The sequence below is a fragment of the Benincasa hispida genome, chromosome 1, assembly GCF_027475165.1.
Source record: "Benincasa hispida cultivar pf3 chromosome 1, pf3_genome.v1.1, whole genome shotgun sequence".
In the NCBI taxonomy this organism is placed as follows: domain Eukaryota; kingdom Viridiplantae; phylum Streptophyta; class Magnoliopsida; order Cucurbitales; family Cucurbitaceae; genus Benincasa; species Benincasa hispida.
In genome coordinates this window covers 8,368,491-8,396,176 of record NC_143478.1, presented here as the reverse complement: position 1 = coordinate 8,396,176, position 27,686 = coordinate 8,368,491, and the positions used below count along the sequence as shown (strand labels likewise).

General features: G+C 34.1%; 1 protein-coding gene and 1 long non-coding RNA gene across 3 annotated transcripts in view; one reads left to right on the top strand and one right to left on the bottom strand.

Annotated features, from left to right (window-relative positions):
- ADNT1 (adenine nucleotide transporter 1) overlaps positions 1-22,946 on the bottom strand; it is a 29,708-nt gene extending 6,762 nt beyond the window's left edge. Inside the window, exons 1-8 of one of the 2 annotated variants that reach the window (XR_016528622.1) lie at positions 22,595-22,946; positions 22,091-22,139; positions 21,779-21,942; positions 21,131-21,168; positions 20,886-20,998; positions 20,560-20,673; positions 19,667-20,011; positions 18,064-18,265 (exon numbers count right to left, since the gene is read on the bottom strand). Coding sequence is in view for 1 of the 2 variants with exons in the window: in XM_039046845.2 (XP_038902773.1) it covers positions 18,182-18,265; positions 19,667-20,011; positions 20,560-20,673; positions 20,886-20,998; positions 21,131-21,168; positions 21,779-21,942; positions 22,091-22,139; positions 22,595-22,752 (1,065 nt within the window). In the remaining variant the exon portion in view is untranslated. Of the gene's footprint in view, positions 1-17,875; positions 18,266-19,666; positions 20,012-20,559; positions 20,674-20,885; positions 20,999-21,130; positions 21,169-21,778; positions 21,943-22,090; positions 22,140-22,594 lie in introns of those variants that run through there. The other variant, XM_039046845.2, reaches the window with a different exon arrangement.
- On the top strand, positions 13,894-16,483 carry LOC120067493 (uncharacterized). Its single transcript, XR_005478990.2, has 3 exons — positions 13,894-14,076; positions 15,283-15,628; positions 15,798-16,483. It is a non-coding gene; the product is annotated as an uncharacterized LOC120067493 (long non-coding RNA).
- Positions 22,947-27,686: the final 4,740 nt, after the last annotated feature.

Sequence of the window (27,686 nt, the reverse complement as noted above, 5' to 3'; positions counted from 1 at the left end):
CCTCTTCAGGAAGATGGTGTTTGGACGATTCATGGATATGGACATTATCTTCAACAATCCATTAGTCCATTACATTCTATTGAGGGAGGTTGAAGACGATAGGAATGATGCAATGACATTCGATTTGAATGGTAAGGTTGTGACAGGAAGACTTTCTACAGGTGACAGGATTGTGGTAGTCACCTTGTCGTACCCTCCCATATTACCCTCTTAATCCGGTAGAAAATGTGACGATCAGTTACCAACCCTTTTATGGCACCCACTACCTGACTAGCCTCCTTAAATTTCTTAAGAAACTCAGGTTCCCGTATATAACATTTAGCAAACTAAGAAAACTTAAAAATAACCTCATAACACCAGGGTCCAACACACAACATAAATACATCATAATAATTATTACAAGGTTTAGTGGGTCCTAACATTCTTCATTGGTCCCTAGCATGAATAACACATATGTACATACATAGACAAAATAGACACCTAGAATGTCATTGTAGTCTATGAGCTAGTCTTAAGTCCTTGAGTGGCAGAGCAGCAGGGCAACTAACCTCTGGGGAGATGAACACTACCTGGGGAAAAGGAAAACATTTGAAAAAATGAGCTACTAGCCTAGTGAGTGACTAATAAAACTTAATCATCATGCTTAAAACTGAAAACTACCAAACAAACTCATACTTAAAACTTTTAAACATAGAATCTCCAGAAACAATAAAATATCATAACTTCTTAATACCTTGTTGAGAGAGAACTCTTTTTCTCAATCCTTCAACTTTTATCCTTAGTTGATGTGGAGTAATCTCAACACAACCAACATCAACTCTACCTACGTGCATGTGGTAATAACTAAGTACCGTCATACCTTAAGTACTATAGCCAAGATACCTTTTCAATCCCACTGTCCTTCAGTATCGGGTTCATCATAATCATTATAAAAACTTACTCATTAAAACATGTATACATAAAAGCATAGCAACATGAAACATATGCTTTAACATTCTTATCATAAAATCATGAACTTCTAACGCATGCTAGTAACATAAAGTAAATATTTCTTGCACATGCTTTCATAACTTCTTTAAATTAAGCATGCATTAATAGGCACTTTAAAATCAGTTTGTTTGGAACTATCTTAAACATCTTTATAAATAAAGCTAGCATGAGTCTGAACTTTTTAAGTAAAACACGAGTTTACTAAAACATTGAAAAAACACTTAGTTTTTTCACTGACAGCCTTAGGCGTCCTTCCTAGGGTTGATAAGCCTTTTCTATTGGCATTAACCCTATGGAAATGATAAACATATTTGATCAATGCTATTTGTCTCCTCGTGAGACTAACTCACATAAACAAGCTTAACATTCAACGTAGAACATCATCCTTCAGCTCAATGCATACCTTCCTTATGTGTTCAACACTTAGGAAATTTCTTGAGCTATAAAACTTAGCTATGCGACCAACAATGCCTCATTAGGTGTCAACGCATGCCCATGCGCCCACTTAGCCGCACGCCACCATCGCATCACCTTAACACTAGTGCATGCCCTATCGCCCACGGTGCAACCCTTGGCCAATGCCTCAAATGCACACTGGCGCAACATCTCGCATCAACCTTCCATTGCATGTGCCTGCAGCTTGCTAAGCTGCTTGCTTGCTCAACGGTTGTAGCTGTCTGCTTATTCAAACCAAAATTCCATATTCAACTTTGAGCTCGAATAACTTATTTTTTAGACCTTTTCTTGGAAAAATTCTTTCTACAATCTTATTTAAAAATGTCTTATCTAAGCTTCAAATTCCACATGGTCTGGTCGGAATCCTTCGATCTCTACTTCTGGCCTAGATTCATCTGAGAACCTGACCTTCTTGAAGAGTCCTTCAAATTTCAACTCGAATCTCTAAGAACTCCTTTTAGCAGTTTAGGGCCATCAACTACACTCATCAGTCGTTCAAATGGCTCTGAAATCACCTCTTTTGCATAATTAGACTGCTCAAATTGACCTTTAAACTGAGGCCTTCTTTTTATACTATGAACTGCATGCCCTTCTTTAAACCTTAGGCTACCATCTCATCCACTAAGTGGGTTTATTTCTCCTAACCTTGACAGCTAGCCCACTTAAATTGGTGATTAAGTTGAGGATTCCCTCTAATTCAATGCTTGGTTCCTGAATTCATTACAAGGCACACTCACAACTCACAACTAACTGGTCAGCGCACACTCGACACTCACACTCGACACTCGACACTCACAACTAACTGGCCTCTTGTACACATCGCCTTGTCCCTTGGTCATCGCATAACTTCCTCATACACAGCCCTTCGCCTAGCGAACACACACTACAACCCTATCGCTTAGGCATCTTACCACGCACGTGCATCCATGCCCATCTAAGCTCAACATAAGGCTTGGCCAACGCATGGCAGTCCCTTCAGTCAACACTTAGTCGTCTACTCCTTTCCTCATGCTCAACATGCGCGCAACTAACCTCAAGATGCATAGGCTGTTGCATGCCTCAACAAGACCTTCAATGCAAAGCTTTCTTACTTAGCCAAATTTCCTTCCTTCTTTTAATCATACATATTTACACCTTTAACATCTGAAAGCCTAGATATTCCATACCTAGAATATTTTTCTTCTTCTTCTATCTTTCTCAAACTTCATCTCTACAACAATATTAACTCATTCTTAAACTTAATTAACATACTAGTTAACATACTTGAGTAGGGAAAATAGGGTATGGGGTTTCCACACCTAATCCAACAATTGTGAGGAGGGGTGAAGCAGTTAGATCACTGCGTAGTAGGTACCTCAAAAATGATTTTGCAGGAGACATTCACATTGGTACCTTAGAGATAATGTACAAGGAGATGAAGTTTGAGAACGACATGGATATTGTAAAGATGACATTGGTATATTACACTTAATTGGGTATGATGGGAAGGGAGAAGACGAGGGCCAATATCGACAAGACCTTATAATTGATGTGGAGGATTTGGAATATTTCAATTCCATGGATTGGAGAAATGTGTTATGGGAGAAGACATTACTTGGACTACAAAGAGGATTGAGTGGTAAGGCAGAGAACTACAAAAAAAGGTCCAGGTATAATAAGAACTACATTGTCAAGTACAACCTACCGGAATTTTTTACATGCATTTCAGGTTATATCCATTCACTAGTCATACGAGATATACTCATTGTAGTGTCAATGTCACTTATTACTTATTCTTGTTTTATAATCATTTAAGAATTATGGTAGGTGTGGGCATAAGAGATCATTTCAATGGTTGCTGAAAAAGTTGCAACCCGACTGAATAGACATGTCGTACCTCGATTTCTGATGTGAGAGTGTACATACTCATTGTCAACCAAAACAATACAATGAGATATATTTGAGTCCATCGAGGTTAATGTATTACATCACAATTTACTTGGATTTAAGGTGAATATCACATATAACTAATAAATTGTTCGTTGTTTTGTACAGACAAAGATCATACCCACACCATTGTTCATGTCCGATAGGGAGAGGTGGTATAGGGACACTAGGGTCGATGAACGACTCGTATACGAGCGTATTGATGTCGAGACGAGCTCCTAAAAAACACATAGATCACACCATGATGAGGATGCGCATAGTAACTCTAGTGAATACAAGAATTACGAGCATCGATTTCACAAGCCAGAACTCCAAAAGCATCAGTCTCAGAGCTCCTTATCGATGAGCGCGAGATTCACCCTCCTCATAACGAGTCTCATGAGCTCCCTACTGACGAGCATGTGCCTCTAAATGAGAAGCGAGTGTCATCTCGACCAAATACATCCCATTCTGAGCCCATGAAGGGTGTAGGCATTCCCACATCACTCCATGACATAGACCAGATAATGTCTATGATGGAGCATAATTAGACGATGTACAGTCAGACTTGAAAGATGTAAAGTCTGACTTGAGTGTCCTTCAGACCAGTGTACAAACAATCATCAACCTACTGTGGTCATTGTGTTAGGTACGTAATATCATCTTAAACTTGTTCTAATGTAAATCTATATCATGTTGTATTTGACTAACGTACTTCATAAATGATATAGGATTTATACATGGAGTCCATCGAGACTATTGACCCCATTCCTCCACTTTCCATCGAGACTAGTGACCTCATTCCTCCACCTACCACTGAGTCTCGTGACCTCATTCCTCCATCTTCCATCGAGTCCCATGACTCATTCCTCCACCTTCCATCGAGTTCAGAACCTCATTCCTCCACCTTCCACCGAGTTGAGTATGGAGAGCTTACGATAAGATAAAATGCATGATTTTAGATTGCAATATGGTCCGAGTTGTGGGAATATTAATTTTTATTAGGGCTTTCTATGTAAATTTTTTGACATCTATGTAAACGTATGTAAACTTTGACATTATTTGTAAATCAAACCGAATCTAAATTTTATCGAGTATCGAGTAATATACATTGAGTATATAGTAACATGCATCGAGTATTGTTGAGTAATTGTGTACCGAGTATTGTAATTTGAGTTAATGTTTATCGAGTATTGTCGAGTAATCATGTATTGAGTAACGTGTAACACGTATCAAGTAGCGAGTAACGGATATCGTGTAACATGTAATGAGTATCAAGTAACAGTATCGTGTATCGTGTATTTATCATAATGTCTTTACATTACATAATGAACAATCTATAATACATAGTAATAAATTATCAAGTATTTATCAGAGTTTGGGTCCCTGAGTCTGGGTTTGGGTCCCCTGAGTCATCCTTGCCCATTTGTTGAGTTTGAACGTATCAAGTGATTCGTTGCACTTTTGTCTGTTATGTCCCAGTTGGCCACACCGTCCACATTTCTTTAATGTAACATATTCTCCAACAAATGGTATCCTGTTTACCCTTCATCTACCAACCTATACCATTCTTTTTCAGTGGGAGTATTTTTACCTCGGTATACCCTGATGGCTTTTTTCATTCGAATACATGACCTACCAGGTTTATTGATTCCATATATGCTAGTACTAGAGAACCAACACTATACAATCTGCTGCATAGAGTAAATGAATTGATATTGCGCTCTTTAGCTATAGCCGTAGCGTGCAAACATGGAATCTCCAAACACTGAAATTGCATGCAACTACATTCTCGAGTGTTAAGGTTGACTATACCATCTAATCCACCATCCTTGACATGAAATCTATAACAATAGATTGGATTTACTCGGTATTGCCTACTTTTGTCACACTCTAAACCTATTATGTTCTCTACATACATTGAGTGTGTCGATGTACTATTAGACCAAATTGTTCACCACTCATGAAACCAACCTTGAAGTAGACCTCTTATGTATTCAAGCAACAAAGTTATTGGCAACTCCCTTGCTTCTTTAGTAATAGCATTAAAGCATTCAGCACTATTATTGGTCATGTTATCATATCAGTTCCCAGACCGGTAACATCATGTCCACCGCTGAATATCAGCATCCTCTAAATATCTAGCAAGGGAATCGTTGTTGTAATTCACTATTTGGACCCAATGACATTTGAACTCTGATTCTTGATACGTTCTACAAGCATCGTGAAACAATTTCCCTATGGCTCATCTTTAGAGTATTTCTCTACGTTCCTTTCCAAATGGAAGGTACAAAGTTTGTGGTTAGAATTAAGGAATATGATATCAACGACATTAGCTAGACTCTGTCCATGGTCTGAGACGAATACAAAGTTAGGGCATTCTCTAGTTGTTGTTTTAATGTTTGTCATGAACCACTTCAGGGTTCGGTCATTCTCACTATCAACAATTGCATATGTTAGTGGGTATAGTTGATTATTACCATCCATTGCAACACCAACTATCATTGTTCCCTTATACTTACCCTTTAGATGAATGCCATCTACAGTAATCACAGGTCGACAACCTAAAACCTCTTAAACTTGCACCTAGTGCCATGAACATGTATTTGAAATATTTTAATTCTTCAAGCTCGATCTCAAATAAAATTCCAAGATTTTCTATCTTCAAAGCCTCACCATATGAATGCAAGATGACATATGATTCCTCGGCATCCCCCTTGCAAGAGCAAAAGCAGTTTCCCTCGCACGTCATGCCTTGTCATAACTAATATTGACACTGCACTGATACCACATATCCTCAATAATATAGTGCAGTTTATCCCCCCGACCAACGTCGAACTTGTCCTTGATTAAGTGACCAATAACGTGAAGGAACTCATTTTACAAGGAGATCCTTGAGCAAAAGCGGATCGTCCAAATTTCATTTTTTATTGAAAACTAAATTTACAATAGACATACAAGATATGCATTCATAAACAAATTACAGCATGCATTTTACAAGGAAAAAGGGTTCAAGAGATATCACCTTTGAAGAACCTTTCTTCGTGTAATTCCCTCGAACGGTCACGAGCCTTGAACTCAGCAACTTCTTGAAGACCTTCTTCAAGAACTTCACGAACCAAATAGAGAGAACACTACCACGATGAGCCTTTGTTATTCTCAGGGTAAGACTTAGGAGTGGTGGGCTCTGATTATTTTGGTTAGGAGGGATTGTTTGAATTTTGGAGGAAGAAGATTGAAGAACACACAGAACGTTTCTAGGAAACTCTCAATCGTACAACAAAGTCTTTCAATTGTGTAAGTGTTCTTAGGAAGAAAGGAAAACTATATTCTTTTATTCCTTTTGCCACAAAATTGAATCACCACTCACTAAGATGGTTGGAGAGAAAATAGGAATTTATTATTAAAAAATAATAAAATAATAAAAATAAATGTAATAACTAACTTATCATATTATATTTATATTAAACTATATGTTATATCAAATATAACAAATAACCAATAGTTTTAATATTGCATCATATACAACATAAACTATAGTTTCTTTTCTCTATTTTATGGTATTTACTATAAATCATATTTATATTAAATTTAATAATTATGAATCACATTTCATAGAAAATATATTTGAATCTCATTCAAATATTTAATTCCTCCAAGTAAACTATAATGTATCAAATACATTATAACAATTATATCATATATAATTGAATCAATTGAATTATATTATATATAATTAAATTCTCTCTTATTAATTTAAACAATTCAAATTAACCCAAAAATTGATTCTTAACTAAATCCTTTTGAATTACCAAAGGGATCTTATGGACCTATAGCTTGAAGCTCCAACAGTACATGAATAATTAATTAAACTCTTTAATTACATCATCCACCATCCGTTAACTGACGGATACTTCACTAAAGACCGACAACTGCACTTTTCGCACTACAGATATATTTTTTTATCCATTGGATATAACCAATCAACAGTACGATGACCCTTCATAAATTGCTCGTAAGTACAGTTGAGCCAAAGTACCGTGTTGCCCATGTAGTTATATCTAACTTCTTAATTACCACTGATCCCTCTAATGAACAATAGATCATAGTTTTACTATGACTAAACTCCTCTCGAGCCAGGAGAAGGTGTAGTGCCACATTGTTCAAGACCCGGAATCAGCTCTTAAGGGAGCAATTTATCTACTTACCCCTGCTTCAGAAAAGGATTGAATTCCATCTTGTGTAACTGTGTTCTCAGCTCCCCAATTAGACGAATCCCCAAAATGGTAAACTTGTTGAGTCGGCCATCTGGCCACTCTCATCCATATGAATCAAATGACCGCCCTCAAAGGTAGGAGTTCATAACTCACTTAGGATTAAGGTCATGTTACCTATGGTCATCCTAGTGAAATGAAAGTCTCTATTATGAACGGTGTTATAATGAGACTAAACATTTCGTGGTCCGATCTTATACAATTTTTTTTGTATAGAATATCACCGCTCGCATGTCTAATACATGAATGATTAAGATCAGATCATTTGTAGTACTTTACAACAATTGTAATACCTACAAAGCAGGCCATACTCGTAATGTCACCAAGATAAGATACCCAACCTTATCCATATACTACAGTCCATTTAGGTTACCACTTAAACATGATCCACCTGTATGTCTCCACATACATGTTTAAGTTACAACAATAACCTTGGATGTTAGTTTATTGGTTTGTGGTTAATGCAATTAAAATATCACATATATTTATAGAGAAAATGAATAAAATATCATATATTATTAATCACATAAAAGTTTGTTCATACAATGTTTATAAGTTATAGAACCCTACGAAATTTAGGGCATCAACCCCAACAATCTCCCATTTGTCCTAAGCTAGTGGGGTGTACAATATAACAAAATACTAGTACACAAAATAATAAACTAGGGCATAATACACCCAGTACAAGATAACGAATGTGTTGGCTTGCTTGTGGTCATGATTCAATACTTCAATTGAGCATGTGTGATTGGGTGTGCATTTAGTGATATTGAAAATATCACATCTGTCTATTTTAATTTCCCGAACGGCCCATTTACAAGTCGAGTCTAAACACCAATCCCTATACATTTTTTGTTCGATTTTTTAACCCCTGCTCAAAGTTGTTCTTAATGGCCAACATTGCTAACCATCTCCACATCATTCTTACTAAAGAAAATTTGATCTACTTCAACTGTATCCACCAACCTTATGGACGACTGTGGTTGCATGATCAAGTCCCCCGTTCTGGCGTTACTACCAGATAATATATCATTCAGATTTTGGCGAGGCACACTCCCAACAAAATGGCCAAAATCATTTGACAGAATCGGAGCTGGTTGTTCTTCATTTACAATGTTGGATTTTATGTCCTAAAACTCGTAGTTTGTAAACAATAAACTTATTATGTAAATTGATAAAGTTGTTATTGAAAATATGAACTGCTTATTTCGTTTTAGAAATAAATCAAATAAAATAAAGATCCATGACTATTACATAAGTTCTTGAACTTTATGTGGAGACATAAGAGTGGATCAAGTTTGAGTAAATAGTCAAAATGATCTATAGTATACGAATATAGTTGGGTATCTTATCTAGTAACACTATTGGATGCGGCCCACTATGTAGTTGTTATAATTTGTTGTAAAGTGCTACAAACGAAGTGATCATGATTCATTCATTTATTGACATGAGGAGGGGTGGCATCTTATACAATGAGTTTGCATAAGATCGGACCAAAAATTAAGTCACTCTTACTTTATAACGTTGTTTACTGTTTAAGACTGACTATTTCAAAGCGATGATTAGGTAACTTAACCTTAATCCTGAGCTGACTATGAACTCCTGTTTATTCGGAATTATCCTTAGATTTGCATGGGTGAGGGTTGGTTCAATAGTGCTGGCTCAATAAGCCTTCCATTTCAAGGATAAGACCAGTAGATATTTAGGGACATAGGGTGCAAGACGGAATTCACTCCCACCCGCTTTTAGAAATAGTAGAGAGGTTATTCTCTTAAGTGCTGACTTCGGGTCTTGAACAAGGGGCCCCACCCTTTTATTGGCTCGAGAGGGACTCGGTTTAGTGATTGGATCACAAATCAATTGTTCAATAGAGGATCAATGGGACTTAAAGAACAAGATGTAACTTACTAATCATGAAGGGTGAACTTACTAATCATGGTTATCAAATGGACATAATATATCTACAGTGAGGGGAATGCAACTACTGGGCTTTAGTGGAGTGACCCGGTATTTAACAAATGGTGATTAATTAGGTTAAAGAGTTTAGTCGGTTAATCGCGAATTGTTGGAGCCCATGATTTGTAGGTCTATGAGGTCCCCCTACTAGCTCATATCGAACTAAACCTCAGAATAGTGTGACGAACAAATTTGAAGTATTCAAATTCGGTTTTGGAGCAAAGCAGTAAATATATACGATATATTTAACCTAATGTTTAATTGTGAATTAAACATAAAGAGAGTAGCAGATATTTAAATAAGATTTAAATATCAAGATTATGAACATGGATTCATATAAATTGGGATCAGTGTTGGATTTAATATTAAATTAAATTAATTAAATTGTTTAATTAATTATTTAATATTAATTTATTTTTTAAATTGATTATTAGAATTAATTTTGAAATTAAATGGAATTGCTCAAAATTGCGTTAAAAGTCAAATTATTGACTAGGTCAAAAATGCAATGGAAGTCTAATTGTTGACTTTGAACTTTGAGAGTCAAACTTTGACCATGTTAGTGGAAAGATCCAACATTTGTGAGTGGGAAATTCCAACTATTGAATTGTTAAGTGTTGTCTTCATTTCAGACACTTGTCTCACTTAATCCCACTTTAAGTTGGTAGATTTTTTAGTGTCAAATTCTCATCAAACTCAAAGTTGCATGTTTTGCATGTAATGGTCTTTAAAAGGGAGTGTTTATTGAATTTCAAAAACACTTGGCCTTAGTGGAAATTGATGTAATTATGTGATAATCTCATCTATTTTTTCTCTCAAAGTTTTAGCCTTTTTCCTCTCCAAATTAGTCACTCACTGGATCCCACCATCCTGTTCTAAGGTCAAAGAATAGTCGGAAAGATTATCATGGTGGTCTACGAACCGTTCATGAGGAGATTGGGGCTAATTTGAAGAAGATTCAAAGTCTGCAAAGGTTGTATTCTTTTCCCCCTTTTATTTGTTTCTTTTGCATGCTTAACCTAATGAGAGTACTTTAGATCTGTTTTTCTTCTGTTGTACATGTGTTCGTTCCATCACACAATAGAAGGACCATTCCCAAAAAAACTTGGATTGGTTGTTCTTCATTGACAACAAAAGGATTACTCCCTAAAACAACCGGGGTTGTCTGTTCTTCATTCTTAACATTTTCCTCTTCTATCATCACATTCTCATTTACACATGTCCCAACATCTTCTATTGTCACATTCGAATGCAATACATTCGCTATATTAACATCGATGTTGTCATTTTCCAATGAGACACCTAATGGACAAACATCATGCTCATTGACATCACCTCCACACGTGTTGGTATGATCTCTCTGGATAATCAAATGTTGTCCTGTGATGAATTTCTTCGATTTTCTCAAGATTTACAAATACTTATGGTCTAGTATGGTCGTATTCTGAGAGGAAAAATTTAACATCAGCATCGTCCATTAAGCATACTGGAGGAGAATCAATATCCATCTTATATGTCACCCTCATTATAATATTGAACTCTGTCGAACTAACTTGCATGATCTCATATACTAGATTTACCAACTCATTATACATCAATGTGCTCGGAACTAGCAAACCCTTCAAACGACCTCCAGTATAGTATTCATCTGTGTCATCCCATGTACTGCCATAACGTAAGAATATATACTTCTCCATCCTTCAAGAAAAACAATACAGAAAGTAAGCAGTTAGGAAAATAGGTAACTGTTAAATACTCGCTATACTCTCTACTCGCTACTTGCTACATGATACTTGATGCTCGATACTCATCACTCAGTACTCGATATTCTCAACTCGATGCTTACTGTTTCATAGCTCTCTCCCCTCATCCTCGCTCCACTAGGAGCTACTTGCATGTATCAGTGCACACTCACAAACTCACACTCACTCATTCTCTTTGCTATGTTTGTATATCTCGCACATCGTCGGAAAAGCAAACAAACTGAGCAAGAAAAAGCACATTTACTTACTTGAGGTGTGAAACAATATAGTGAAATAATCTCAATGCCTTTATAACTTGATCTCCATCAAGAAAAACAGGTTTTGTGAAGTTGGTTTTTTTTAAGGGAAAATGATCTCGATTTTCTTTTTTGTGTTTTGGTTCTATTTGTTCTTAGTTAATAAAAAAAGTTACTTCACATTTCAAGAAATTGATTTGAAAGAACCATGTACATTGTCAGAAAAATTCTCAATTTATGTATGTTTGTACATGAGCATTAACTACAGAGCAGGTTCTGACGACACAGAGAATTCAAAAGAATCGAGTATCGAGTGTGACGTGCTAAGAAGCACAGACACATATACGGATACGATACGATACAGCGATATGTTAATTTCTAAAAAACTAAGATACAGATACGTTGAAGATACGTTATATATATATATATATATATATATATATATATATATATATATATATATAATATAATGTTTAATAAATTGCTATAGTACTTATTTTAAATTAGATTAAAATAGATTCAAGAAGAGAGTGAAAACTTGAAAAAAAAATCCAGTAACGTCGAGTCATTATTGAGCGACCAGAGTAGGCTGTAGGAAAGAAATAAAAGATGAAGATTGAAGAATGAAGTTGAAGATGAAGGGAGAGAAAAGGGAAGAATGAAGATTTAATTACGTTTCGGATTTTTTTTATTTTTTATGTTTTTATCATTTTTAATTTATTTTGTTTTGGATTGCTTAATTTAAGTGGACTTTTATGTTTGGAAGTGATTTTAAAATGGTTAAAAATCATTTTTGTCATTTTCAAAATCACCGTGAAAGATGTTTAATCCTTCAAAACTAATTTTGATGATATAAAAATTGCATTTAAAAGTGTAAATTTGAAAACTAAACTAATTTTGAGTAATTAAAAGTATGTTTTCAAGTGATTTTAAAAATTAAAAAAAAAAGTGATTTTTGATGATTTTAAAATCACTCCTAAACATGCACTAAAATAAAATGGGCTGTGGGTTGGGCTTAAATTTGAAAAAAAAAAAATTACCCACATATCCCCTTCACGTATCTGGAGGCAAATACGCATATCTAAAAATTAAAAATAAAAATAAAAAATCAGATACTTCAAATCACGTATCTACCACGTCTGGACGTATCCGTATCGTATCTGTATCTGATACCAATTCTCTGCACAATTAGAAGTATTTGTGCTTCCTAGATGACGTGGATATGATCGAGTATATGTGTCGATTGCAGCTGTATCGAGTGACCATGCACCTGGGTATCGAGTGATCGTGCATTAAGGAACGAGTGATGAGCCATCGAGGATCGAGCAACTTTGTATTGGTAGGAGTGCGGGTGCATCTAAGGGGCAACTCGGTAAAATCACATGCTATGATGTAAGCAAAATGCCACTTTCCATTACTTTCTCTATAGGTGGCTATTTTTCGTTTGGGTCATTCATACAAAATAATCCAATGGCAGAAACGAGAGAATCATTTTTTTTTTCTAAATCTTAAATTTGTTATTAGTGATATAATATTTTCTAAAAAGAAACGAGGAGACTCTAAATGTAAAGTTAGTATTCTAATGTGTTTATTCACTTTTTTCCTTTAATTGATAAACAATAATGATTTATAACGAATGAAACTTTTTTTTTTTTTTTACTATAAGCGAGTATAACTCAACTAGCGTACGGATGTTTACAATCTAGAGGTCCTTCATTCGAATCTCCTATCTTTATTATACTTTAAAAAAAAAACAAATCTTTTGGGTTATAAAAATGGTGAAAGAAGTCCTCCATTTCTTTTCAAGAAATGAGAACGTTTTTCATATGGGTTAAACCGCGCTTTACATATTTCTATAGAGATCGGTTGTGTTTAGATTCATTTCATTCTTTTATTATTGTGAATTAAGATTTTTGCAAGCTTTTATTTTCTTTTTTTAGATTAGAATAGTATTTGTAATTTGTAATTTATTAATTCAACTTATTTCGATTAAATGATATTTTTTTTTAATTAAAACGTAGTTTGCATTATCATTTGATATAAACTATTAAGAATACCAACATAAGCATAGCTCACACGTGACATGTGTTAGTAATCATAAAGATTGATATTATGATCCTCTACCACTCTACCTAATGTGCTAAAAAAATGTTGAAGCATATGAAGCCGAAACTCCTTTATGCCCTTTCCACTTGTGGGTCATTTAAACCAAAACTTGCCTACCAAGTTTGTGTGTTGTTCACGGCAATTTGAGACTGGTTTTCAGAAAATAAAAAGGAAGAAATATTGTTGAGTGAAAGAGCTCATGCAAAAGGATAATTTGTGGTGAGTAATGTAGAGTGACTCCTACGCTTTTTGTTTAAGAGAAAAGTGGGGAAAAAATCATTCTTTGTAAATTCTTTTATTTTTCTCTCTGACATTTTTAGTGAAATCTACCTCGATAGCAAAGAGAACTAGACGTAGCCCACATAATTGGTGAACTAGTATATAAATCAGGTATTATCTCTCTTCTCTTAAACTTGTTTTATTATCGTATTGTTTTATTATTGTTTTGTTACTTGGAAAGAAGCTTAGATTAGTTTACCTATTCTTGTGTGCTTGTGAGTTCCAAACTATTTATTTTGCAATATTTTGGAACATGTTTTGAGATTATTTATTAATATATATTATTTGAAGAGTTGTTTTTAAATATAAAAAAATGAATCAAAATATTTACAAAATATAGCAAAATTTTATAACTATCAATGATAGATACTGATAGACATTGATAGAATTCATTATTTTAGATTGTATTATCCCCACTCCCCACAATCAAACAACTTTTTAAATTTTTACATGTAATATGATTTTCTGCAAACTGTCAAATAAAAATCTAAAATCCATCTTTTGTAATCATGAATTTTGAAATGATTTCTAACTAAATCCATATTCAAATAGAAGATAAGAAAATTTATATTATATTTCAAATTATTTAAAAACTAATCCTTTTTAGTTAAAATCTTATTAGAAAAATATAAAAACAAAATCTCATTTTGACCGTATTTTTTCTACCATAAGAATGGAAAATCTGAAAATCTGTCGACTTTGAGTTGACGGTATAAATTCACGCTAGTTGAGTTATATTTACATTCATTTTGACAAATTAACTAGTAATTAAAAAATCTTACCTAAAATTTGATCATCTAACAAATAATTCTAAATCAAGACAGAAATCACACATTACTATTCAAAAGTTTTATATATTTCTATTTTTATATATTTCTATTTTGATAACTAAATTTTAGTAAAATTTGTCTGAATCATTGTTTTTTATTGTAAAAAAAAAATCACATATGAATTTTTTCTAATTATCAGTCATTGAAAAGTCAAAACTGTCAGGTTTTAGCATTGACTAAAATTAACTACAAATAACTGAATTAATGATAATCCTTAATTTGCTAACTTATTATTAGACCAATTCACAGCCAAAAAAGAACCATCAAAGCAATAGCGTAAATTTGAAACCAACATTTGTGAAGGTTTTGACTTTGCGGTCCAAACCTTCCCCACAAGAGAACAATACAAATTCAACTTCCCAAAATTCATGTTAGTTTTTTTTTTCCCTCTAAATTTTCCCATTGACTAATGTTTCTGCCTAAGCTTAAGTTAATGTATTCCGATGAATTTTAATTTTGTCAATACTTTAACAGAATTTTGTCTCAGATTTTCAGGTAAAAAAAATGATGGAAACTACCAAAAATGAAAACAATTCTAAAGAAGAACAAGAATTGAGAGAAGAAAATGAAGAAGAAGCCATAGAATCGAGTTCGAGTTCTTCGTTTCTACCTGATTTGAACCTTCTATTTGTGCTTCTCTCATTAATTTCTCCAAATTTAAATGAAGATTCAAACAGTGAAAATAGTGAATCGATGAAAATGAAAGAGATTGAAGCTAATAACACCTATAATATTGGACGATCGGGTGTAAGAAAGAAAGATGTGATTGAAGCCAAGTTTGAAAGTCGTCGACGAGTATCACAAAGGTCTCATACAACAATAAAGGATCACAGGTTCTCTTCTATACACCAATTTCTAACGTATTTGCAATAATTTTAAAAAAAACGAAATCAATTTTTGGAAATTTTCTATTTATAAGAATTTTCCAAATAAAGTATCTAGAAATAACTTTAAAGTAATCAAGTGAAAAATTTTAAGCTATTGTTATTTTGTTCTATACAGACACGGGAGGAAAATGTGAAGCAATCAATGAAGAAAGACAAATGGTTATTAAAAGGAGATGAGAATATATGTTACGACTAATATATAAAAGTTTTGACATCATCAGCACATGAAGAAGATGCTCAAGTGATGTTGACACCCTTCATGGTCAGTCAAATATGTTATATCATTATCATAGGGCTAATTTGTTCGTCAAACTAATAGTTGACATGACAATCTTTTTTTTAATATAACAAGTGAGGTATGAAAATTTAAACCTCCAATGTTGAGATATAGAGTAGATGTCAATTATTGCTAACAAGGCAATATGATGCAAGTAATATGAACAAGGTAATTAAAAGTTTGATAGGAGTACAAATTCAACGTCATGAATTACATATATACAAAATATAAGAAAGACATAAGATTTGAACATTAAAAGAAAGAATATGATACATATTTTTCGAGTACAATAGAGACGGGAAGGATTCACAAATTTCGTAGTTTTACAAACTAGCTTATGATTTGTGCTAATGTGTAAAGTTAAATTAAAATTTCCATGTATAAATAAACATTTTGGCTAGTCTTCAAATATAACTCAATATAGCTTTTAAAATCTTTATAAGGATTGTAGGTCCGATGGAGGCATCTTCTACATCCTTGTCTATTTTATTTTATAATTTTCACTTCTTTGGATACTAATAGTATGTATAGCCCCTTTTTATTGTCATAATAGGTTATGCACGAGTAATTGGCAAATTGAATCAAACAGTGGAAAATTTTTCCATTATTATAACGAAGCAATTAGCATATATTTTAAGTTGGGTCCATGCCTACTCATTAATAAAAGATATTCCTATAAATCTCTCAAAGTTTTTCGGTGTCTTCTTAACTAGTCATATTTTGTTGTTCTGTTTGTGTTGTTGTTATGACCCCGATCGTTATATATGGATAAATGCTTGTGTCGTGTTTATTTCAAAACAAAAAATCTCGGTAAAACAACTTCACTCCTCCATGTTAGATAATATGAGATTATATCTCAAAATTAATGGACAATAAAAGGTGTAGATCATGTATCTTATTAAGATTGTAAGATCTCTTAATTTTAACAATGTGAGATACTCAAAACCCAGGTTATAACTTGGTTTAGCTACTTCACTCCCCCTCCCCCTCCTTCACTCGATAAAGCATCTTCACTCCTTATAGAAATTCCAAATCATTAAAGAAGAATAAAGAAATTATAGTCTTCCATGTAATTAAATACCTTAATGTTCCCTCGTTTACCTATAGAATAAAGAAAGAGCATTACCTTTTCCTTCTGAAAAAATGAAATGAAAAGTAAAGGAGAAAAAAATCTCAAGCTGAAAAAGAAAAACTATTGTCGCATGTCTTCTAAAAAGTCAATCCAAATGCTTTTTAAATATATTCGAGGATCGTGCCTTAGATTAGGTAAAATAGCCTCTCTGGTGCCAAGCAATGCAAAGCTCAATTCTCATATTTGGGGCAATTAAAAATAAATTAATTAAAAAATTAAGCCTTTAGCTAAAATATACCAACCAAATTGCTAAACCAATCTTTTTCCATACAATCAATCAAAGATGCTAGTTATTGGTGTCTTTAAAACTCAAAAGACAGTTCTCCCAGATATAGAATAAATTTTGTTAAAAGGTCATCCTGTTAATAGTATATTCTTTGGACAAAATTACGTGCAACTTAAAAACAGCTTTGTTTCGCACCTATGTGAGTAATGACAAAGCCAACCTTGGATGAATGACAATATTCAAAACAAAGGAGTTTAAAAGATTTGTGACAAAGGGCTGAATCATAATGGAAATAGCTTGAATATTAACCTCACCACTTACAATACTCGTAGCATAAAGATTTTAACCTCAGTATCTGAACTAGAAATTTCATGGACATACAACAGCAACGGGCAGAAGAGGAAGAGACCACGAAAATATAAAACAATGGTATGAAGAATTCAGCTATCTCGATCTCGATTACAAGCACGGTTCACTAGCAAAGCAAACCTGGTATCTTCCAGTATCACCCATTTCAATTTAAAAGTCGATTCACATAGGAGCAAAGGGTGAAAAGAATAGCACGAAAACTGAGAAACTAGATTCAATAAAAGCTCTGCTCTCCCAAATCTAACGGAGGCATTCAAATGTGCTTATTCTATCGTCAAAACATTTATTGACATAGCATAAGAATAAAAGCTTATGCTAGCACAAGTTTGTAGAAAGATATTTAAAATCAGGGAAGCAAATTACACACTCAATATTGCCTTAAACTAGTTCTTGGAGAGAGGATAATTAAAGCATCCTAGTTTACCATCCCCACCTTTGCCTACAAAAATAGCAGACCGTTCAACCGTTCAACAAATGTAAGTTAGTACCCAATAATCAGTCTGAGATCCTAATCTCGACTCCCAAAACGTCCTTCACCATTTCGTACGTCACAAATGCAATTGCGATTGATGGGACGACCTGAACAAGGAGAAGGCAGCAGAATTAGAAAATATTATTGATCAAGGTAAATACTATTAAAGTCAATTCATCAACCAACTTGTAATAATTGTTCTTGTCAAATTTAAGCCAGAAACGATATAAACCACCCAAACAAATACAACACCAAATATTCAAAAGAAGGGACCACGAGAGGATGCAATCAGCCAATGCTTCTATTCTAAATGGGATATGAATGGGCAGCATTTATAACAATTAATGAACATGAACAATCTTCAAAATTCTAATATAACAAAATCAAAGTTGTCCATGGAACATAGATGACGTGAGTACAACGTCAAACAGCTCTAAAAGGAGAATTTTAAAAATCAAGCGCCCCCCTCCCTCCTCATTCTCACCGGTTGGAGCACTTCTTTTAAAAGCTCACAGAGTATTTCACATGATTCTTGATTTTGTGTCTTTTCAGTTTATTAAACAAAAAATTAAAAAACAAAAGTTGGTACTTGATAGGCTATATATCTAGGTGCCCCACTAACCACCCACCCACCAAGGATATTAGATACCCAACATTTCTCAATGCCTCAGATTGTAAGGTCAAACAATTATGTGGAACAGTCCAGAATCCAGATGAGGTGCGCCCAAACACACAGGTTAAGTTCTTTCCAAAAAACGAAATAAAAAATGACAGCAAAACCTAATACTTCATGCATGTCTTCTCGAAGAAGTCAACTCATGCTTTGAAGTCAAGATAATCTCCACTAGTCAACGAGTAGCAACTATTCCTATCGTTCGTGGAGTAGTTAAAACAAACATCCATGGTACGTAATTAAAGTAACTTCTGCTCCTAAGGAGAAGCCCACTATCTTTGGTTTGAGTAAAGGTGACAAGAACGTGAATCTCTCAAAAAAAGAAAAGACTTAGACAATGCATAGCTGACCTTATGCATACAGTATGTACTTAAATATTTTTGTCAAATAAAGCTGCAATTCCAACCAGGGGAAAATCTTGGAAACTCTAATTGGAGCTTGCTTATTGGGTTTGTTTTGTTCAGAAAAGAGTTCAAGGTATCATCTTTGAAGATTGGCTTCAGAAAATCCGTACCCATCATCGCATTAGCATGCATGCACAATACCTTCCGAAAACAATAAAGATCTAAAACATCATAACAACAATCATTTCTGTCGTCTTCTTAACTTTTCTAAAACCACCCATAATATCAAGTTGAGGCTAATGTATCATACAATATACATACACAGTTTTTTGCCAAACAATCCACTGAGATCTCATTGAACCCTCAAACTCTCTGCATTAGGAATCTCTCACTCTCCCATTAAATTCAGAATTATATCTCAATCAGTCAACTTCTAGATAATGCAACATGTTAATATAAACAAGCAGAGACAGAGGAAGAGCATGTCTAACCTTCACTGAGTTGGGAACCAAACCCTTATACAATGCTCTAAAGCCTTCATAACGAACTGTTTTTCTAAAAGCATCAACCATGCCAGTGTACTCTAGAGATGCCTTACTTCTTCCATCACCAGTGACTACTGAAGCAGCATTATTCCAGCCCACCATCTGCATTCTTCTACGAATGACATCAAGAGGATAAGCAACAGTTTGACCTACTGTTCCAGCAGCAGCTCCACATGCTAGGCGTGTTGTCACACTGAGCTCTGAATCTTCAACAAGTCCAAATGGTTTGTTTTTAATTAACCAATCTTTAAGTGATTCATAAACAGCAAAGTTGAGACCCACATATGGAACCTGCAAAATGAAATGTTCTAAACTTAAACTTCATGCACGAAGTATATAAACAATCTATCTTCTAGAATCCATAAACTGTATCCAAACAAGTTTTTTAACATCGAGAGGATAAATAAAATTAGAAGAAATTGCTCATTAGTAAAAGCATTTGGAATGAATGTTTACAACAAAGAAGCAAATACATGATGATAGATTATATTCTAAAAATCTAGGACATGTAAATGGTAGAAACCCATCTATTAAAATATATACCTTTTTTATACATTGCAATGATTCTCTGCTAAAACTTTATTATGTTTTATAGTTATGATATGATATAATATATAACACTTCAAGAGACAAAAGAAACCAGTTACCAATTTCTAATGTTACTAATTGCAATTTGCAATATTACTACTTTCCCCCTTTACTTTTTAGTGCACTTTGCTTCACTCAACTGAAGAAACCTACTAAACATCTCCAGTCTTTAAGTGAGCAAGAACCTCATCATCGCACCTAAAAAATACTTAGAGTGACAGCACATATTTCGATAATTATAATAAACTTACAACTCCAATTACAGAAGGAAGCCAACCCTTGTACAAAGCCCTTGGACCTTCTTCCCGGAGCACTGTTGAAAGAGCATGGAATATTCCTCTGTACTGGTAAGGAGACTTATCTGTCTGAAAACAAATTCAGGGCAAATGAAGGAAAATTCAATTTGATTAAAAAGAACATCAAGATGCCACAGGCTCACAACATATAATGTGGTATAATATCACAACATTGATCCATATTCGGGATTATAAATGCTCAGCATTGAATAAGAACTTGAAAACTCATTGAAAATATGTTAACACAAAGGGGCAAGGAACTGAGAAATGAGAATGAGTACCTGCACGGTTAGTCTGCCTCGCACCATGTCCATAGGGTAAGTTGCTGACATGGCAATTATTCCAGCACAAGCTCCAGCACCAAGACGTAGAAGAGGAGTGAGTTGAGCATCTTCTGCAAAAATAATGGCAAAAAATCTTAGATCAAGATTTGTGCAGAAAGATGGGGGGAGGGTGGAGCAACTCTCGTGATCTTACATAATTATCATATAAAAAATTTGATAAATGGAGGCCAAAATGAACTTACGGTCACCAGTCTGCTCCCTGTAAAAGTACAGTATTCCCCTGTCAATAGAAAAGGACAAAATATCAGCAATTTAGCAAGTACTAGAGAGAAAATTAAGGGATCTAAGGGGTGTATCCAAGATGTATGGAGGTTCCCTAACTGGCACATTAGTAAGATTACCAACAATTATGAACTGCTTTGCAAATCAATGATCATGCTTTAGTCCATCTCCACCCTTCAGCAATTAGATTTTTCTAGTAACTCTATTCTCACATGACGCACTGTGTTGAAAGACCCATAGTACTCTATCAGATCAATCTCTTTTAAAAACTATCTTCAACAGCCAACAATCCTATTTGTCAGAATGAAACCCACTACTGATTTCAGATGACCAATTACTAGACTTACTTTATTCCTAATAGAAAAAGGTAATTTCTACCATGTACTGCCAGGATAAGACAATAGCCAACTTTTCTAGCCATGTGTGGTTCTGTCGTTGCAACCAACAAATCAGTATGTGCAACAATGTTATTCATACAAATTCAAGAAAAATAAAGCACTGCATCCTTCAACATGTGCATGAAAGTTAACTTAGAATACTAAAGTCAACCATTTCTGATGGAAAAATGGAAATTGATCATCGTGACAGAACATTGACTTAAAACATACCTAGAAGCTTGCTCATAGCTGAAGAATTTTACTGCTGAATTTGGTACTATACGAGCACAATTAGTACCATTGCCTTTGAATAGTCCTCGAAAGCCCTCAGTTCTCCAAATATATTTCAAGCCTTGTATCGTTCCATTATATTTTATGCTATGAGGATTCTGGACCTGTTTGTAGAAGTAGCTAAATAAGACACTGTAGCTATGTATACCCTACTTCGTCTCCAAGCCCATAAACCTCGTGAGTAGTCCGTATGCTAACAAACTGATCGATTAATCAATGGCAGAAAACTAATAGTGAATAGAATAGACGAACCTGTAATAATATCTTCAAACGCTCCAAAGGGGCAACAGCAGTTCGCGACCTGAAAAGATATGAAAACCTTTCAGAATACGGATTCACTGTAAAATAAACTTATATATGAAATTTTGAAACTCGGGTATCTCCGAACACTACAGAGAAGCGACGAAGTCAAATTATAGGAAAACCTGAACAATACACGCATTAAACATTTACCGACCATCTTTCCCAAGTCAAAAATAATGCCACACCATCAAGTTCAATGGTCGGTCTGATTTACGAATTGAAAGCATGAACAGCCCAAAACACACTTATTAAGTTCTTCTCTCCCACATTTTCTACAATACAACGAATCAAAGCAACAAGGACAACAAAATCCTCGACCGACGAACTATAACTTAATCATACGTCCTATAATTTTAACAGGCAGCCAAAAGGAGGGAACAGAAATACGTAATCATTCAAAAGCCAATTTATATCGATAGAAATCGCAGTTTACAGGGGGAAAATGGAACTTACACTCCGCCGGCGACTCCACCAGCAACCAGAGATTTACAGATGCTAAGCACAGCATAACTGGGTGCTTTGACGCCTTCTCTCGCAAGCTTCGCCTCCTCTGCCAGGTTTACGATCGTAGAAACAGCCGATTCGCTTCGTTTGACGTCTTCCGAAGCCATAAAAGAGATCAGCGATACAGAAAACGAACTCGAGGCTCACCGAAACCCTAAGTCGCCGTAATTGAAAGCCTGATCTCGGCTTCCGAACAAAGATTCCGGTGATTATCGGAGAGCAAGGTTTGGCATTTCTCTCTTTCGTCAGTGTTAGTCGGGGAGGGAAGGAGGGGTGGGGGCGTTGCGGCTGCTGCTGCTGCGAAGTCATGAACCCTTTTGAAATCTCAAAACTACGACCGTTAATTAACGCCGTTTATTTGATGTTGATTGACGGCGTTTATTGAAGGTTCGGTTTCTTTTTGGATTGAGATGAATTCTCAACCACTAGATTTACACTTCTGTAAATAGCGAAAGCGGTGTACTCGCCATCAAGAAGATGACACGTGGCACTGTGAGGAATGTTCTTGTGTAGGAAGGGACACCGTATCATCAATGTCTCACCAATTAGATTCCACCGTCAGGGTAAGCGAATCAGATTTTCTATTTTGATTTTTCCAGTTTTTTCAGCGTGGCCGAAGGATTCGAACTCAAGGAGTCTTTGTTTTGATTTTAATGGTGTGGGCATCTGATACACTTATTTTGCAGTGACATAAGATGTCGGACATTAGATTCTTGGCTTTCTTAATATGTTCCTATATCCGAGGGCATCTCCAAAGTGTAATGCATTCTTAACATATGGTATACTAGTTTTACTTTCTTTTTATCTTTTTTTTACATTGTAGTTGTTTTTCCTTTTTTAGCCCGATATCAAAGTTTAGAATAATATTTATTTTATTGAAAAATTTTAAACTAGTGTATATTATTTTGCTAAAATAAATTATATAAATTTAAGACATTCCCAATTAATATTTATTTTGTTGAAAAAACATAACATTATGTAAATTTATTAAAAAAATCTTAAATTAAGGAGTAGAATTCCTACAAAACAAATACATTATCTGAGTATTACCATATATCTTAAAAAATATTCTTACAAAATAAATGTAGTTTATCTAATGATGTTAGAAACCTATAATTCACAACATTAAAAAAAAAGACACCCCTATGAGTCCTTTGTTTCTCGTAATTTCATAGGGTATGTTGTATAAATTCAAATTGGTTTAAACTAATAAATAGTCGTAAGGTTTTATTTGAACATTGTGTAAATTTAAAACATTTTTTTTTAGAAATCCTACGAAATAAGTACATTTATCCAAATTTTCGAATATCACCAAAAATATTCATACGAAACAAATATGGTTATCTAAATATGTTAGATATCTGTAATTTTGAACATCTTCTAAAAAACAAACAACCTACTTAAAACGATAGTTAATGTCTTATTCAATGAACTAGGTTTTGATTGACACGCATAATCTTTAGATACAAACATGCAAAACCGCTTCGTTGTCATTACCAAAATCTGTATACAAAACAAAACAAGCTACCATTTTTTTTAGTGAACAAGCTACCAATTTAAGCCATCAACACTAATTTGTTTTTCTTTTTTTTAATGGTAACCTCATTAATCCTTTTAGTTCTCTTGACTTATTTGGTTGATTAACTATTCATTACTCATTGATCTATTAAAAAAAACTATTCAGTACTCATTCGCCAGTAAAAAATTAAAAAAATTAAAAAAAATTAAAAAGTTTTTTAAGAAAAAAATGTCAGTAGCATTTGAATGAGAACTCCGTATCTTTTTTTGATTCAACCTACGCTTCCGTGAAATAAATAAACAAAATAAAAAGTCTCTTTGATTGTATTTATTTATTTTTTTATACTAAAAAATATAATATAATTTTTAATACAATAGAAATAAGGAAATTCAAACCACAAATATCATTATCGTTAAAACATCTGTATTTTAGTTGAGTTGTGCTTGTTTAAAAATAAAAATTAATATTTTTGTTGTCTTTACTCATTTGTAAACTGGTGGCTACATTTGTCTTACTTTTTGTATACTTGTTTGATATTATATGCATTGCACGTGTTAATTATATATATATATATATATATAATTCATGTATAAAAGATGTTAAATAAAAAGGATTGAAGAAAATAACGTTGAATTAAATTTTGGTTTTTAAGTAAAATAATTGATTAAACTGAAGGAACGGTGAAGTTCGAATGTGGAAGCGGAATTTTACACATAATTACAAATTTACATAATAATAATTTATGCAAAACCATAAATTTTACAGCATGCTTATCACAGAAGAGGGAATTAGGGAAGAATAATAAAAACTTATCCTTGAAGAACAACTTCTTCACATAAATCTTCCTTTGATCCGATCACGAACTCTCCGATGAGGAGACCACCAAGCGAGCCTTTTATATTATCTTTTTTATAGATAATTGGCTAGAGGTGTGGGCTCTGCTTCTTTTGGTAGAGGAAGGAGGAATTCGAGAGGGAAGAATTTTTTCTTCTCAGTGTGTTCTTTTCTCAAGATTACTAGAGAGTTATTCTACCTAAAAAAATAACAAGAGGAAGAAGAAGATCTTCAGCCAACCTATCATAACCCCCCACACATGTTTAATTGAGAGAAATATAAGAGAAACTATAAGTAATATGTTATATTTGATATATGTATATATAATAAATTAGTTATTATATTTATATGTATTTATATATTATATATAATTTAATTTTGAATTAAAATAAATGAGGGAGTTAACAACTCCCTCCCTACTTTTACTCTCCATCACTTATGATGTTGAGAGAGGTTACGGTGGATTGGTCCCTGGGTTTTGCATTTGACGCAAAAGGAGAAAGAAAATCTCTTTGGGTTATCTCTAAAAAACCTCGAATAACACATAGAAGAAAATTTGTTTTTCTTCTTCCTCTCCTCCCTTTTCCAAAAGAAGTAGAGCTCATCACTTATGCCAAATTCTCATCCCAAAAGAATACAAAAGGTTCTCAAGTGGTGGCGTCTTCATTTGAGATCTCAGTTCTTGGAGATCGAATTGGAAGACTAAAATGTTAGTGACCGGATCAAGGGACTATGCGAAGATTATTGGGCTTCAAGGATAAGTCCTCTTTCTTCCCTAATTCTTTTGTGTAAATGCATGTTGTATAATTTTTTTTATTATAATGCAATTTTTTCTTGTTTTGTAAAACTTCAATTCTGTAAATATAAAATTGAGACCGATCCTTTTCCGCTGCGAACCTTCACTGATTCCCTTCAATTAATATCAGAGCCAAGTTGAGAAAGTGGACTATGAAGAAACTTTCTCACCTATTGTCATGTTAAAGTCTATTGGAATTCTCTTGTCCATAGCCACATATTATGACTATGAAATATGGCAAATAGACATCAAGACTACCTTTTTGAATGGTAATCTTGAAGAGACCATCTACATGAATCACCCAGAAGGATTCATTAAACAAGTCAAGAGCAAAAGGTTTGTAAGCTTAATTTGTCCACTTATGGACTGAAACAAGCATCTCGATCATGGAATATAAGATTTGATACTGCCATCAAATATTATGGCTTTGATCAGAATATTGATGAGCTTTGTGTTTACAAGAAAATCATCAACCCAGTAGCTTTCCGCATGTTATATGTAGAAGATATCCTACTCACTGGGAATGATGTAGGTTTTTTATTGATGTAAAGAAATAGCTAGCCGTCTAATTCCAAATGAAAGGTTTGGGAGAGATGCAGTTTGTTCTAGGGATCTAGATCATCAAGGATCATTAGTATAAAAGGTTGGCCTTGTCTCAGGCATCATATATTGACAAAATGCTTGTCAGATATTCGATGCATAATTTCAAGAAGGGTTTATTACCTTTCAGGCATGGAATTGTATTATCTAAGGAGCAGTATCCTAAGACTCCTCAAGAGGTTAAGACAATGAGACAAATTCTCTATGCATCAGTTGTTGGTAGCCTTATGTATGCAATGTTATGTACCAAACCTGAAATTTTCTATGCAGTAGGGATTGTCAGTCAATATCAATCCAATCCAAGATTAAATCACTGAACAACGGTCAAACAATTCTCAAGTACCTTGGGAGAACGAGAGACTATATGTTTGTGTATGGAGATAATGATTTGATCCTTACAGAATACATAAACTCTAACTTTCAGACTGATCAGGATTCTCGAAAATCCACATCAAGGTCAGTGTTTACTCTGAATGAAGGAGCTACAATTCAGTGAAGCATCAAGCAAGGATGCATCACAGACTCCATTGTGGAAGCCGAATACGTAGCTGCTTGTGAAGCTGCTAAAGAGGTTGTTTGGCTTAAGAAGTTCCTTACTAATTTGGAAGTTGTTTCAAATATATCTTTGTCCATCATACTTTATTGTGGTACATTGGTGTTGTGGAAAATTCTAAGAAACCTAGGAGTCATAGAAAAGGCAAACACAAAGATTGGAAATATCACTTGATTCGAGAGATTGTGCATCGAGGTCACAATTGTAATGAAGATTGCTACGGAGCACAATGTTACTAATCTGTTTACAAAGGCTCTCATGGCTAAAGTGTTTGAGGGTTATTTGAAAAGTCTAGGTCTACGGGATATGCGACATATTGTCTAGGCAAGTAGGAGATGTTACTAGGTATAGTGTATGCCCTAGTTTATTGTATTTTGTACTTTATTTGTATTGTACATCTAGCTCCCTAAGCTTTAGGACAAATGGGAGATTGTTGGATTGATGTTCTAAATCTCTATTTTATTCTCGTAGTTTGTAAACATTGTATTAACAAATTGTTATTAATAAGATAATTGTTATTTTATGAGCATACACTCAATCTAATAAACTAAGATCATAGGATATTTTTGTAATTTAAACATGTATGTAGAGACATACAAGTGGATCATGTTTAAATGATAACCTAAACGGTCTGTAGTAGATGGATAACATTGGGTACCTTATCCTAGTGACACTACGATACATTCCACTTTGTAGATGTTACAAGTGTTGTAAAGTGCTACAAATGATCTGATCCTTA